Source organism: Ascidiella aspersa, chromosome 2 (assembly GCF_963924565.1).
Source record: "Ascidiella aspersa chromosome 2, kaAscAspe10.2, whole genome shotgun sequence".
Taxonomy (NCBI): domain Eukaryota; kingdom Metazoa; phylum Chordata; class Ascidiacea; order Phlebobranchia; family Ascidiidae; genus Ascidiella; species Ascidiella aspersa.
The window spans coordinates 12,952,260-12,969,037 of NC_139448.1; the positions used below are offsets into that span (position 1 = coordinate 12,952,260).

Here is a 16,778-nt window from a genome sequence, read left to right on the forward strand (position 1 = left end):
TTACCAAAGGAGGTGCGGCTGAAAAAATGTTAAAAACCACTGCCATAGGCTATTTATAATTTGCCAGCAATAAGCCTAAGGATCGCTATTTAAAAACATTGGCCGGCAAGATAAAACAAAATTTTTTTGGGTCCGCGACGAAAAGAAGTTGGACCACGCTGAATTAGTTAATATGGAAAAGTAATGTTTTGCGACTTGGCGCTGAATATAGTTAAGGTTTATGCACATTTAACTAAATAGGTTGGACATATGCAATGAAATAAGATGGAAATCATAAATGAAACAACAAAGGTTTCTATGTGGGAAACCGAACAAATACGAAATAAGCTTACATTACCACGCTACATAACATACATTAGGCTTGGATTAACATTCGCTTGTTTTTCCTGCAAGTGACTCAACTGGATGACGTCATGTAGGTCCAGATAGGCGAAAAACTGTGCAGTGGCCAATGGCCAAAAAGGTGCGACGGCCGCACCACATTGGAGCATGTCAATCAATCAATCAAGCCCATCGTTGCTGCCAGGAATTTACTATCGCCGATTTAGTCGCATTGCAACCGACCGAAAATTAAACACGCACACATACGCGCGCGTGAATGTTTGGAAAGTCTCGGTATTGTGTCGATAAATAAGGACGAGGAAAAACATCGAACAACAGCATGAGCCTTGTGGGAGGTATAGGAGCGGCTCTTAATTGTAGCGTGACGATACGCAGACTTAAGATTTCACGGACTTAACGCGCCAAAGAAGAACTCACAACCAGGATCAACCTGCATCTGCCGGTCTTCTGAAGACGGGTAGTTTGTTTATTAGTTGTTAAGTCATGTTTTGTTGATTTGAACCGACGAGTGCAGAAAATCAGTGACAGCCCGGACGTTTGTCTCTTTTTTTCTGGCTACCAGCGTTTTTGTTTTAATTGCCTGTTTTGCCAGCCTTGTTCTTATCAGTAACTCTAATGGTAAAGCAATGTTGAACCTTCTGACCGTCTGTTAACAAAATCTGTCATCTATTTTTTACCTTTCAATTATTTTTCTAATTTGAATTGTTTTCAATGTTACGGTTTTAGTGGTCTATTTTAATTATTTCGATGTGGCTTATATCTCGCTAAAAAGTTTGAGCAACAATAGTGATTTGCGAACACTTTTGGTTTAGGTTAAAATTGGTATGTGTACATATAGCACGGGGCAACCATTGTGGAAAACTATTCACCCAAAGGGCTTTCGACAAATATGAATTTTGTTTAAAAGCTTTGTTTGAAATAGGATTTTTTAACGGACCGCATTATACGCAAACTGTCTGTCAAGGGACAATAAACTCGTTGTTAAACGTACTACAGAGGCACCCAAAGGCTTTAGTTGTATATATGAAGGTAATATGTCGACCCTGTACTACTTTGTTTCCAAACCATGCTTTATCCCTGACAAATTTTAGCGAAGTAATATCTAAACTAGCTTATGTCGTGAAGAAGCGTTTTTTACTCCCTTCTAATCTTTTACGCAACCTAGCGGATAATATTTAATAAGTGGTTCAAGCTAAACCTGACTTAAGGAAACATTTTGAAAGGTATCGTTATCACTTGGTTTACCATCAAATTTAAAGCTCCAATTTTGGCAAATTTAGGAATTCGAAACCGGCTTTTTAACCGCCATTTTAGTAGTTGTTTACAATCTGCCAGCACTAATTTCTAAGCTAACAAAAGAACCTCGCCAGTTTTATGTCACATCCTCTTTTTATTGTTACTTCCAACGCATCCTTTTCCATATTCTGATCGTATTATGAAATGTCACAGTTGTTAACGTTTGTAGTTTAGTGCCATGGGCATAACATATCTAAATTATAATACGCTGCGCGAACCGTAAAAGACCAGAACCAAGACTGACGAAATAATAAAGCACGGAAAAGAGACAGTTCGGGAAAATTCGAATTCTCCGGATGCCTTAGAAGCACTTCCTGTGGACGATCGAGGGACCGGCTTCGTCGTACTCCTGCTTGGTGATCCACATCTGCTGGAAGGTGGAGAGAGATGCGAGGATGGAGCCTCCGATCCATACGGAGTACTTGCGCTCGGGGGGAGCGATGATCTTGATCTTCATGGTGCTGGGAGCAAGAGCAGTGATCTCCTTCTGCATCCTGTCGGCGATACCGGGGTACATGGTGGTGCCTCCTGAGAGGACGTTGTTGGCGTACAGATCCTTACGGATGTCGATGTCGCACTTCATGATGGAGTTGTAAGTGGTCTCGTGGACTCCGGAAGATTCCATACCTGTGAAGTTTAAAGTATTGATAAAGAGAATAGCATAAAACACGGACGTACTATAACATGGATATAACAAATGGACAATCAAAGTGGAAAAATAAGAGGACCAAGAGATTTATCTAAATATATAAGAAATATACAATATGAATATAATGAATCGACAATAAAATTCCTCAAGTGGAAAACCAAGAGGACCGAGAGATTGATCTTACCAATGAAGGATGGCTGGAACATGGTCTCCGGGCAACGGAATCGCTCGTTTCCGATGGTGATGACTTGACCGTCGGGAAGCTCGTAGCTCTTCTCGAGTGAGGAGCTGGATGCGGCGGTGGCCATCTCCTGCTCGAAGTCGAGGGCGACGTAGCAAAGCTTCTCCTTGATGTCACGCACGATTTCACGCTCGGCTACAGATATGAGGATTTGTTTAATGATATGTCATTATCCTGATGAAGGGGTCTTGTATAGGACGTCAAAACGTCGCTTGATTATAATAAAACTGCTGGATGAGCAACACTACATTTTGCCTGGCAAAAATAGCTTATTTCAAAGGATTTGTTATTGGGCGCCCACCAATCAAAACTTATCACTGGTTAAGTCCGTTAAGTCATTAAAGTGTACTGTTATAGTATTTACAAAACGAGTTCTTTGTGTTTCGGAGTTCGATGTCATTCAATCATAATTATTGAACGATACACAAAGTTATTTCTTTCAAAATTGCATCGCAAATCGGATTTTACCGTTCAGCACACAAAGCAAAACTTATACATACCGGTGGTGACGAACGAGTAACCCCTCTCAGTGAGGATCTTCATCAGGTAGTCGGTGAGATCGCGACCAGCCAGGTCGAGTCTCATGATGGCGTGGGGAAGGGCGTATCCCTCGTAGATGGGCACGTTGTGAGACACACCGTCGCCAGAGTCGAGGACGATACCTGGAGATGAAAAGAGGTTTGTTCTAAAACCGCTTATGCTAGAAGTACAACGCCTTTTACTCCTAAGTTTACGTATATAAAACTAAGTTTTATTCTCGAATTAAAACAAAAAAAATTTGTTTCATTCTAGAGTTGAAACTGTAGGATCGAAAGTTGATTCATTTTATTTGGTAAAAGCAAGAAGAATAGTTTAGCTGTCAATCTCAACGTAAGCACAGCAAAAACGTGGTTTCATTCTAGAGTTAAAACTGCAGGATAGAAATTTTATTCATTTTATTTGGTAAAAGCAAGAAGAGGCCTCAATCTTACCGGTGGTTCTGCCAGAAGCGTACAGGGAGAGCACGGCTTGGATGGCGACGTACATGGCCGGCACGTTGAAGGTCTCAAACATGATCTGGGTCATCTTCTCGCGGTTGGCCTTGGGGTTGAGTGGTGCTTCTGTCAACAGGACGGGGTGCTCCTCGGGAGCGACACGGAGCTCGTTGTAGAAGGTGTGATGCCAGATCTTCTCCATGTCGTCCCAGTTGGTGATGATTCCGTGCTCGATGGGGTACTTGAGCGTGAGGATACCACGCTTGCTCTGGGCCTCGTCGCCGACGTAGCTGTCCTTCTGACCCATGCCCACCATCACGCCCTACATAAGACAAAAGTACCGAAATTAACACACTGCATCGAATCACAACTTTTGTTTTAAATTCAGATGCGTTATACGTTATAATGTTAGGTGACTTGATAAAATGATAAACTTTATTATCCTATATGATAACCGAATTCTATAAATATTATAAATATTTTATTGCTTTTAAACTAACTCTATTACTTCAATAACCCAAAATTACTTTAATAACCATTTTTATTGTGAAGTATATTTTAGATGAATAAAACAGCCTTTTTTGTGCTGTTATATACCTGATGTCTAGGACGACCGACAATGGATGGGAAGACGGCCCTTGGCGCGTCATCACCAGCGAATCCGGCTTTGACCAATCCGGAGCCGTTGTCGCATACCAGAGCGGTTTGTTCTTCGTCCTCATCAGACATGTTCGAGGTTGTGGTTTATCTGAACAAAAATGTAGAGTTTACGATATTGTTAAAGTAGGGAGACCGGGTAGGGATTTGCTGTTGTATAGAACCTAAATTATAACACTGAATCGTTAGATGAGTCTGCATTTCGGTGTAAACTGCAGTTGTTATTCGCGGCGGACTACTATATTGGTTAGTGTTGCGACCTTAAGCGACAGCAACTAATTTGTCAACAGTTGATGAATCGTTTCGTCATCGATTTGTTGCCGCGTTGAACGCACCGGGTGATAGATGCTACTACAGTCGCGCAATCGGCGAGCCATTGAAGGCTGTCAATCACCCCCGCGACCCAACTGTTTCTTATTATTTCACCCCCTCTGGGACCGGGCGGTCGATTGCGCGCCTGCGTAGCGGCCTGTTGGGAATCACGTCTGGAACCGATCACTGATAAAAACTACTGGAAGCGCGCCTGCTTGTGACGTCAGGATATCGTCCGATGCATGCCTGAGAAAGGGTCACCTTATTTGGCGGTTGGGCGGGTAAGACGCAACGTTGGAACGCCCTGCCGACCACTAGTGGGAAAGCCGACCGCTTAAAGCAAATATTAAAATATTGCAGCAGAGAGCAAAGATTAAGATGTTGCGGCAAATAATCAATATTCGCGGTTAATTCTATTGTTTTTTACGCCTTGTCCAGGCTTCAACCGATGATTTTCGTACGATAATTTAACACAAATTTGTTTATGTTTTTTAGAATTTTTACGAATTCTATTAAAGTGCCCTCAGCCCCAAATCAAGGTTTGCTCATTACCCGGGTTAAATGCGATTGATATGCTTTATGCTTTCGCGAACAGACATATTCTAAATTTTACGCCATATTTTATACGTTAATAATTTATTTTTTGTGATCGAAAGGTAAACCTTAAATATATATGTTTTCAATTTCAGAGCTTAAAGGCACAGCGAACAATTGTATTACCTCCGCTACACCAGACTGTGTAGGGCAAACACATTTGTTCTAAAGTTTGTAAAAGTATTTTCGACCTGGTATATATTAACAACACATGTATATATTTAAACAAACATATCTAAGCATTATCATAATTGAAATCCAACTGAATATAATGAACTAAAATTAACATATTGAGCCCGTCATTTAAATCTTATTAACTACAATAAAAGTTTAATAGACTGATTCGACTTTAAATTATTATACTTTACGGGTCTATAGTAAGTAGAAACACTTTTTCTCAACATAACCCAGTTTCCAAACCCATTTCAAACTATCGTAATAAACAGCAGCATTATTATTTTTTTTTTAATAAAGATTTATAGCGGTGTAAGCATAGATCATTAACAAAGTAGAGATACCTTAATAGTTCCTAATAAAGTTCTGTAACTATCATCTAGATCGCGTAGGCCTAATCTCGACCTATCTAAGTCCACACAAGCATACGATACAATAAAGCTAATTCTCACCACGGATGCAAAGGATGAAAGAAGCTGAAGTATTTGCGTCTGTTGACTGCGGCCGGTTAATGCCTCCCTCCTGCTTATATACAGTGGACGGCACGGTCCTATCGCTTGGGAATTGCCTCACACAGAAGAGGCTGAAGCAGGCCGGTTGCCATATAAGGAGTTGGCTCTTGTGTCGTCACTGCGCAGCCGTCTATTTAGGGTCGTGAAGTTTGCAAGTCGCTAGGGTTCGTCCCTAACCGCTGCAGTTGCTATCTTTATACGCACCGATGGCTCCCTGATTGATATCCCGGCCTCGGAGCCGGCAGGCGGAGCGAGGTGCTGCTCGGTGCTCTCAAGATGCTGCCTGCCCGATGGCCTTATATGGGGTAGGGCTCATGTGTCGATATCCACTGCTGATTCGATGTTTGCCGGGACTTGGGATTTGCAGTGAGCCACTTTTAATAAAACGAAGCTTTAATTTTCGTAACAAATAAATTTAGGATTTCAAGCCTGTTGTTTTTCTAAAATGTGCAGAAAAAAAGCCATGACCCCCAAACAATATTTTTTGCGATCTTTTACCAAAACGTTTTCGAATCTTTTGCGCTTTCACGTTTTGCTCATTTTAAGTTCGAAGGCTCGTGTAATATTTGTTTTTATCTTTACGAAATGCAATTGCTATCAAATTATCGGTTAATGCAATTTGTTGTTGTTGTTTCTGAATCCATAACGTTCTGCAATACGGCCATTTTCATAAGTTACAACTAGATATTCAAAATATTTTTAAATAACAAGACAAAGGTAGTGTATGCGCTTCGTGTGAACTTTTTACAGGCAGTTCGCTTCTGAAATTCAGGAGGGGTGTCAATAGTGGTAATATTTTTATGTGCACAGTGCGATTTTTTGCTAGGTTACAACTTTTGTCAACTGAAACAGAAAGAATACATTTTTTCGCGTTTTGTACGTTTAGATTAACTTTCGAATGCATAAGCAAGCATAGCACATTACTCGTTGTTTTACGATCACTTTTTTAAATAATTTCACGTTACGCTGTGTGACGTCTATAGCCCTAAATGTGAATGCAAATATTATGTTGGATTTTAACCAAGGGCCCGTTGGTGAGTAAGCCTGCCCTTTTTCCTTGAGCGAAATGACGTAACAGTGGCACATGCAAGCAAATGGTGACGTGTGAGCGTGGCAGTCGATAGCTTCTCTTGGGGAATGGCCTGTAATTGAAACTCTCGATTGCTGTGCCGATGCCTCTCTTGGTCAGGCACGAGCAATCTATTAGCAGTGTGGGCGTGGCGGCGATAGGCCGCGTAAGCTACTGTTATACGCCTTTCCTTGTATGGGATGCACTTGGAATACGCCAGATCTGTCTGGTTTTGTGCATGGTTAGAAACGAAGGTATTTTGTGTGTTATTCAGCAACCGATACCGATGACTGGACCAAAATTGGAGATATTATTCCTTGAAGATGTATCGCAATCCGACAAACTACCACTACGTTTAGATAAAAAAATATAACACAAGTCAACAGTAATTTTACCATGAAAAAAAAAACTTCTAAACCTTTTAAATTTTGCAAAACTTCAATGAATTTGTGCGAGTGTCGCACTCACATATAATCATTTCTTAAAGCAAAACAAATTTTCCTTACAAATGGGCCTGTGATTTAGCCTCCTTTTTTATTTTTAAAACAAGCTTGTCAGATTTATAATAGGGTTAACAATAGTGTTCAGTGTTCTTCATTGCTCACATACAACATTTGAACAAAAAACAGGCAGGCTTGCGTACTTTATGTATAACTTCCCCTGCAGAGGGTCGCGACATACTTAGCAGTGCTGGCGACACGTTACTACGTGTCGCGCGACACTTTGGTCGCCAACTATAGTGTTAACAATCGATGTGATGCGAGCCGGTACAAGGTGTGCTATATATGCTGAACATTTTTGTAAAAAAAGAAATTTTCTATTATTCAACCATATACTCACGACGCGGACATTGTAGGCGTTTTAATAGCATATTATTGAAAAGGCAACCGCCGCACTTTTTGCTTTATTTTGTTTATTTTTTGGAACAGCAGTCAAGATTAATTTCTACGTTGCCAACCGAGGAGATAAGATTCAGGACAAAAATATACCAGTGGTTTTACTATTGTATTTCATGGGTTTCGAGCGTATGGATAGTCTTTCTTTACGCTTTTGCATATTTGTTGAAAGCATTATTATGTTTTAGACGCGCAAATCCCCTGGTAGTATAGATTTTACAGAAAATATGAACTTTTTTTCGAAATATGGTTTTGGGCAATTAAACGTATTGTAAAAGTTGCATATAGGAACAAAATGCCTAACATAAGATCAAAATGCTTAAGTCAATTTTACTAAATATTGAAATAAACCTTCGTGGACAACGTGGCGCAACTGACATGCTCTAATGCAGTGGTTCTTAAACTTTTTTTACCGCGGCCCCTAAAATTTGTTTTGCCTCGCGTGGACCAAGGTAGGCCTCAATATTAAAAAAAACGACGTCATAAATTTACGTCACAATACAAATAGACTTCACAAGTCTGCTGATTTCGATCCAAAAATGTGAAAGTGAAATGGAGTCCTAATGCACTCAGTGCTAAACCGTTTTATTTTTAATTAAACTGTTTTCTGACATAAATTGCTACTTGTTACATTATACACTAATATTTCAAGTAGGCCTTCATGGAACCCCTAAAACTAGCTCACGGACCCCTAAGGGGTCCATATACCCCAGTTTAAGAACTCCTGCTCTCATTGGCGCCCGCAAGGGGGGGGGGAAGGGGGGCACTTGTCCCCCTGGAATTTCAAAATGCGATTATTGGTATTTTTTATAAGTGTAATATGTATTACTTATAAAAGTTAAAAAAATTATACATTATTATCCATGCTTCTAAGTAATTGGGTCACGCGTCTTAATCAAATGCGAAACCAAAATCGAGTCTTTTGTTTGGTCGACCGTAAACGCTGGAAGTTTTTCTCTTTCGTTATTTGTTTAGGCTGACCTAGCAAGTGTGTATTCGACAATTGACAACGCTAAGTCAAACCTTCTTAATTTTTTCTCGCTGAAAAACGTCGAGTTATACGCAGTATGTTCCTCGCTGTTCGGTCTCTGCGCTAATATCCGATGTTGGTGTAGCATCGACATTTGTTTTACTGAAGCAGATTTTTAAAACGAGGTATAATGGTGACTGTCGTGCGCGTTTCAAAGTCTCCATTTTTAAATAATGATGGTTAACGCAAAATTATGCTCTTTAAGCATACTCTAAGACCACGTGCTAAGTGTGCAATGGACAACTTATTTCCCTCAACCGCAGCTTGTAATTTAGCTGACTTGGCACACAGCTCGGCGCAGATGTTGCGCTAATCGTGGCATAATAACACCCGGAAAAAACAATTTTCGTTTAGTATTGCAGGTGGTGAAAGAAGTGCTTGTAATTTAGCGCTCGTTCTGTTCATGGGACTTAAAAATTGCGATGCGGATAGTCGAATTTTGTGTGATTCTACCACAATTAATCACACATATTTAACGGTCTTGGTTTTTTTTTTTTGCCTGAAGTTAACGATTGCACACCGTGATTTCGCAGCTGGCGCCTGACAGGATTGTCGACGACGCACGTGGTCGCTTTTGCTGGACGTATTTGGCTTTTTCTGATTAGTTTTTTGTATCACGTCTTGCAATAACCATTCTATGACGTCATACTGTTACTGTTTTATGACGTCATTATTCATTAACTTCAGACGAAAAATAAAGGAATTCCCAAGTTGAAAATTCAGGAACCCCCTTTTTGATTTTCTGGTTACGCCCCTGGTTCCCCCCCTGGAAAATTTTCTGCGGGCGCCCCTGCCTGCTCTAATGGCACGCCGGTTGCGGAGAACTGTTGTAGATTACGGAAAAAATACGGAATTGCTTATGCGATCTGTTTACTCAGGTGTACGATTCATGTTTTTCATTTGGGAAAAAGGATTAATAAAAATGAATTGCAAACCTTGTATCATCTTTAGTCAATGTGATAAGCTCGTATCGAAACGTCTTAATCAAGATGATGCCGATCTACTCGACCTTTTAAGCTGATGTGCAGTTTATTATATCAAGCTACTTTTTACATATCCGTGCCTAGTCTACCCAAAAATGATTAAGCTACAGCAATTTATAGGAATCTTGATGTTTGGAATGTTGACTACCAGGTTATTATGGGTATGTAGCTCATAAATAAATTTGTTTATTTATTATACTCTCTTCATACTCTACTTTTAGGCACGAGCCTCTTCAAAATGAACTTAATACGCAGGGCCGCATTTTCAAAGGGTGTATAACATAACCAGGCAGTGTGCAATTTGTGTTCACCCAATAACAATATATATACACTAGCGTAACACAATGAGCCAACCTGTCGGTTTCAAGAAACACAAAAGTATCTGCAAAAAGTAATAAACAGTATTATTAAGCAAGATTGTTTTTTTTAAAACAACGTCTTTTCGACAAATATAAAACGAGGGGGGAGTTTAATTTATCCGTTAATCTAAAAAAAGCAGAGTTTGATAATTTGTCCAAATGTTAATTTATATTTGACTTTGCTTGGCACAATTTTACTACGCTAAGGAAATACTAGGAATTACCATAAAAATACCAAATCTTTGAACTAAAGCATCGACCACAACATCACATATTCTGTTTTAGTTTTCTTCCAAACTTGAACCAGAAATTTAATGAGCGATTCACACATACTGTATAGGCCTTTCGCGTTGCATTTGACATAATAGTAGAGAAAAAAAGTGTTACAAATTTTGAAAACGCTCGTACAAAGATGAATTTATATAATTAACACATTATAGGCCTAGGTATTTATGTTACTTCGGATGCAAACCAAATTCGAAAAACACAAAAAGTACATACAGTTTCGTACAAATGTTGTTAGCAAGTCCTTAAGATAGGCAAGGAGTAAAATCGATATTCAAAATAGTTTAGAACTGGCGAGAATTTGTATAGAATAATATTTAAGATATAATGTTGTTTAGAAACTAATAGACAAAAAGATTGTCCAAAAAGACGCATTTTGAAATACAATAATGAAATAGGTTGTCTTTTAGCATGTGTTTTTGTAAAAAAGGCACAAAGAAAACATAGAGATAGCGTAAGCTAAATTCGTGTTTAAAAGTAAAAAATCCGTTCAGTTGATTTCACATGTAACAATAGCTGGACCGACTGTAAATCCAAAACTTTTTGATGATCAAACGAGATAGAAAAGCTACTAAAATGACAAGCACGCAAATATGAAAGAAGTTCAGTGGAAGAGAAGGTGTAAAGAGGCACAGTGAAAAAAAAGGTTTCGAGTTTATTACAGGTCAAACCATTATGTGACAACACCTTGCTAAATGAGAATGTCAATACCTTGTTCCTCATGCGATGTTAGAACACTTGATCAACAATCGACCAACTACTGTTGTGTCAACTTAGAAGAATGGGACAGTGGAGAGAGATAAAGTAAAGATAAATTATTGTTTGTCGTAATTTTATCCAATTTTACATAACACGATGACAGCAGAATCTGTCCGGTATCCTTAAGATATCCTAGGTTTTTTATCTGTTTTATGGATCTTTTATACCCTTGTTATTTTATTAAATATGACAAGGTAGTGATTCAGTCTAGTGGAGCTTTTTTCACTTTAAGGCAAAAAATCGAAATTTAGAGTGTTACTGCAGAACGAAAACTTATTACTAAAAAAATGACATAACTTTTTAAAGTAGTAACTATAGGAACACAAAAGCAAGACGATACTGCAAAAAAGAATTGTTGTTTACCACATTTATAAAGAAGTGCAAGACCCACAATTTGACATTTTAACTGGAAAATTTCAAACTAAGGACTTTTCAATATTATTTACCAGCATAAATTAAAAAACTGCAGTTCTTCAAACAGCTTTAAGCGTTGCATTGTGAAGTAACAGGGCATAGTTATTACGTAAAAAGCAAGCGTAACAAAGACTAATGGCGCGTAAATGTAGAGGATTTATTTGCCAGTACAATATGTTGTCCATTGGAGAGTGATGTGATATGGAAAAGAAGTAACATAAAAAAGTGATATAATGAACGAAAACACTATCATATTCAAAATAACAAATAGGGCTGCACATGTCTGTGGTCAATGCTTCACTGTGTTGATTTAGGGCTTAGGCTAAGCCAGGCAAGAAAATCCAAAATAATCTAGGACATATTTTTTTAAGAAGTATGAAACGCGATTGCAAAGTAGGAGTAACCGAAATAGAAGCTATTTGTTATTTTAAATAATTTTCGCAAGTTTCCCTATGATACAATGGCAAAAATTGTAAGTAACAAGGACTATTTGTGCAAGATAAGGCAAAATCAAAACTTAACGTGATTATTGAAACTTAAATAACACAAACAAAGCTGAACGAGAACATGAACAAACATAAGTAGGACGTTATGGTTTGTCGGTACAGTACCCCGCGAATGTGTATTTTTTCTGAAATACCGCCCCCTGATATAGGTTAGAAAAAATACTATATTGCGCAATCTAATGTTTTTCATAACTTATAGTTATTAAGACACAAAAAAACTTTACATTAACAGCATGGAACATCTGATAACATACTGCAATAAATACGGCTATTAAAGATAATATTTTACCATCGGTGAGTTACAGAGTTTCAGATGTCCAGCATCTTTGCTTCTGTTGCGATATGATGGGCTGCATAACAACGTGAAATTCGCTTCATAGCACAAACCCACTATAGGTTTTATAATTACTGGCAAGTTCAGCAGTCGGCTGGCTTTCAGTTGCTACTGATTTCTGAATTGCTGTAGCTAGGCTTTCTTCCCCTACGTGACTGCTGGCTCGTCGATCTGTTATTGTTGTTGCCCGCCAACTGCTCAGAGTCGTCGTGCTTAAAGTCCGGCAGAAGGTACCGTCTTAAGTACCTGTCAAAATTTGCAATACGTCAATTAATCGAAGTCTTAGGGAACCGATATGCTTTAAGATAAACGTTGGTTTTACATGATTGAAGAGTTTTGTAATTGCTTTATATAGCAGTAATACATTTTATAGTAAAGTAATGCAAGTTTATTTGAGTCAAAATGTTAATTAAAGCAACAAAATGGTTGTAAATGCGATAGACTGAAAGACTGCTTGAAACAGACATTTCAGATTTGAAAGTTTAAAGGTTAATCTCACAATTTTGAAAAGACCTTGCAATAGAACAAACTACATAAAAAGCCAACGGTTTATCTAAGCCATCAACTAACTTAAAATCGTTGTAGGCCCAATGGTCAACCTACCTCATGGTTAAATCGGCTAATTATAATTCGAGTGTAAGTAGATTTAGGGTTGCGCAAACATCTTTTGTATTATTACCTGTTAGTTATCCTTGAAATAGCTTGCCTATACTTGTAGTTCTCAGGTGTGTTGTCATTCGAGCTGGGCCTTTGAGCGTTGCTTCTGTTTGGGAGGTCCGATCCTCCGCAGCAGCATTTCGGAAGGTGCCTCTGTAAAATATTTGCATTTTTATGCAGAACTGCAGGCGGGCATTATATACGCCCACGTATTGGTACTTGTACCAAAAAGATAAACTTGCTAGATAAGCTTTATGGCAAGACCTGTATAATGAAAACAAACGTCACCATTATTCTTAGAATGAGCATATAATTACAATTTACCTAAATTTTAGCATTTAATTTTTTTGTCAAACTAAATCGGTAAAAATAAGTGTTAGCTGTGAAATTATGTCACCAATAGTGTTATAAGGTCCAGATACAAAAGTCTACAATATGTTTTTCAGGCTCGGAAAATCTGGTTACCTATTTTAAACCAGGCGACTGCAACTTGTCTCGAAAAGCACAAATTTATTGTTCTGCCTGTGAGGATCTTCCTCTTTTCTATAGTTACTTGAAAATGACACTTTATCGTTCGCAAAGTGGTTAAACATTTTTTTAGGTAACTGCGTATTTGTAGAGATGTAGTTTTAACTTTAAAGGTCCGAATAGGGACCGCCATTTTCCAATTAAGTAGCCCTAGTCTTTATACTTACGTTATTCGGTTATTAGGAATATTTACAGGTATTTCACTTGGAAGCACAAATGTAATTTACATGACCACAAAGTGAAATACCCACAGCAGTCGCAACAGCAACGTCAGTGTTTTAACATTTACTCATGTAGTATTCAGCAAAAAAATAACAAACAAAACGTATTTGTACAAAAAGAGCTCACCTTGACAAAGTTGTAGCCGCTCTTGATGTCGCGCGGCGACGGGATGAGGTTCATGGGTGGCGGGCGCGGGTAGATGCCCTTGCAGATGAACTTCATCCACATGCCGGAGCGGTGATACTTCCACTCGACCTCGGCGTTGTCTCGCACGCGGTCGAAAGAATGCGACATCATGGCAATGAGCATGTTGAGCATGATCACGACCGCCCACAGGTGAAAGATGATTGAGATGCCCGCGCCAACGTACTCGGTCAGGTTGGCCTGGACGAAAAATGGACAAGATTTGGTCAAAAGCGTTGTATGAAGAATGTACAAACCTGTGAGATGTAATAATGTACAAAACCAGTGATTTTAAACTTTGTTTTGGCTAGTTAAGCCCGTTTAAGACCATTGCTCACGACAGTGTCAGCGGGCGTTTTTTCACGCTTTAGTTTAAGCAGCCTTATTTTCTAACACGTTATTTGAATATTTCGTAGTTGCATAGCTATTTGAAAAGTGTATCAAAATGTCATTACCTTTAACATATAAGTATCGTTCATTACAATTACTTTCTCAGGCTACATCCACGTCCCCTTTTCAAAGCTTTATTTTCAATAGCAATGCAAACAAACTTCTAAACCGAACTATACAGTTAGTTAGTTACCCTGCTGTTCTTCTGTGGGGCCAGCTTGACAGCGCTTGGTGGTTCTTGTCCCCAGCCATACCCATACAGGGTCCAGTACTGCTCTAGAATGGATCCCCCGAACGTCGAATAGACGGGGTAACACGTATTGTCCATTTGGCCTTCGCAAACCGACGATTGAAAGGTGGCATTAGTCTTGTTGTAGTGCTGTGCAAGACGGGCCGTCCTGGCCTAGAACAAAGTAAAACGATAAGCGGTTTTCTATTTTTTTATCTTGATAGTTTTTATGTGCAATATTCCATTTTCCTAAATTGCAGCATCATTATCAAATGCCGTAACTTACTATTTTAAACAATTTGTACCAAGTAGGCTACATGAGTTGTAATAGCAAATTTAAACTATAAATGAATGACCGTGCCACATGACCGACTTTTATAACCAAACGTCAATTTATATATTTCATTTAGTTAACAATGGCCAATTTATATATTTCATTTAATTATTATTTTAGAGGTGTTTTCTTTAACTATATTTCGGTATTTCGGTGTGAATTTAGACAAGGTGGGATATAGGCAACCATAATACCCGAGTAGTGTTTTCATACTTACAGTGCCATAGGCCCAATACAGCTGAGTCATCGCCAATGCGAATCCGAAAAACGTAATGACGAAAAGTAGAAGGAATCGAATCGTGTCGAGAATCATCTTGTCAAGTGACAACTGAAGTGGACCTGCGATATTTACAGAAAAATAGGTATAGGCCCAACTTAAACACAGTATATAGCCAAATATAACAATTTAGAAGACATATATATTGCTAACACATTTATACATATTAGTGTACTACTGGGATCTGACAATTCAGGAACTCTGGCCAACGATAAAGGCTCATATATCATAATACCCGATGTGAGCCTTCAAGAGGGGCTAACCGAAATCAGTCAACCATTCAAGAATTTTAGTGCCTTCAAATTTTAGTGCCTTCTGTCGATCATTCAAGAATTATAGTGCCTTTCAATCTATAAAAAGACTCTATTATCCTTTAGTACTCCAAAGTAATCGACTGATTTCGGTTAATCCATCTAAAGATTGGTGGAGTACTTCATTCAGAATTGGTGAGCAAAGGTTTACATGCAATTTGATTAGTGTTCGTATTATACCCAAATTTCGTAAATTGGAACAAAATGAATAACGATTTTTCTGCTCAGTGCGTCAAGTAAACAATCAATAATTGTCGCCCAAACTTCGAAACGCGTTGAAATCATTACTATCACTTCATTCGGTTGTCCAGGATGGTTAGTACGATTTATACGCCATTACCAAATGTACGATCAATGTAAAGCAGCTCCAGGGCCCGGATGTGAATGAGGATTGTGACAAAGGCGAGGCAAGATTCGCTGAGTGAAACCAGGGCGATGTCCCGTTCTTCCCACATACTTCGGTTGCACTGGGAACAAGGCACGAAAGGTGGTCACGTGGTAGTCATTTCATGCTTAAACTTCAAAATTATTCAGCATCATGAAAGTAAACAATATTATACCCGATAAAATCCAAAAAACACATTTTTTAAATATGTTTTTAAGTGTAAAAAAAATGATGTCACCATTATATAGGTTGATGTAAATTCTTAAATATTTTTTGATCCTACTATCGCATGCGGAATGCACTATTTTGTTCGTTGTACTGTATTAATTTATAAAAACATGTAGAATGGCGTATACCGTATACAACATATGTTGTAGTCAGTACAACTGTTTTGATGGAAACGTGTGCTCTGAGCATCCGTTCGTATCTAACGGTTAGCATTGTACCTGTTAACCTTAGTGTTTTATTTTATTTAAACACTGCTCCTAGTGGCGCGCTTTGCCTAGAGCATGTACGTGTCTCGTTTAAACGTGTCTTGTTTGCCCTTCATTTGAGACGCGCCTGTGTTAGTGGTAACATCTACTCTGTTGCGGTGTAAATTAAGTTTTATATTTATTCTGTGTTTATTGCTATTAGTGTTGATAACTTTGTGTGATTCTATTTGAATAAGGAACTAAGGTTTTGTAACCATCGTTGTGTTTATTGTTTGTAAACTGATAAAGACTTCAGTGGACATCAACTTTCAATGGTAGCAGAGGATGGTTGATATCTTTTAAATGATGGCAACAAATCGTTCAATAAAGTCTCCCCCTAAGTTTAGGGAAGATACGCCATATTCATCTTGGAAAAACAAAGTTAAAATGTGGCAACTTGTAA

General features: G+C 38.5%; 2 protein-coding genes across 2 annotated transcripts in view; both read right to left on the reverse strand.

Annotated features, from left to right (window-relative positions):
• Nucleotides 1-1,790: 1,790 nt before the first annotated feature.
• LOC146163770 (actin, muscle-type) lies at nt 1,791-5,808 on the reverse strand. The gene is made up of 6 exons (XM_083381274.1): nt 5,692-5,808; nt 4,100-4,250; nt 3,500-3,824; nt 3,029-3,190; nt 2,472-2,663; nt 1,791-2,265 (listed from the first exon to the last, which is right to left on the reverse strand). The coding sequence occupies exons 2-6, from the start codon at nt 4,229-4,231 to the stop codon at nt 1,940-1,942; spliced, it is 1,137 nt and encodes a 378-aa protein (XP_083237400.1). The 5' UTR covers nt 4,232-4,250; nt 5,692-5,808; the 3' UTR covers nt 1,791-1,939.
• Nucleotides 5,809-10,379: 4,571 nt separating this feature from the next.
• Nucleotides 10,380-16,778, reverse strand: part of LOC146163771 (short transient receptor potential channel 4-like) — a 28,002-nt gene continuing 21,603 nt past the window's right edge. The window contains exons 13-18 of the mRNA XM_083381599.1: nt 15,858-15,984; nt 15,147-15,268; nt 14,560-14,769; nt 13,920-14,177; nt 13,066-13,196; nt 10,380-12,632 (exon numbers count right to left, since the gene is read on the reverse strand). Coding sequence (XP_083237725.1) covers nt 12,488-12,632; nt 13,066-13,196; nt 13,920-14,177; nt 14,560-14,769; nt 15,147-15,268; nt 15,858-15,984 — 993 coding nt within the window. The 3' untranslated portion in view covers nt 10,380-12,487. The remainder of the gene's footprint in view (nt 12,633-13,065; nt 13,197-13,919; nt 14,178-14,559; nt 14,770-15,146; nt 15,269-15,857; nt 15,985-16,778) is intronic.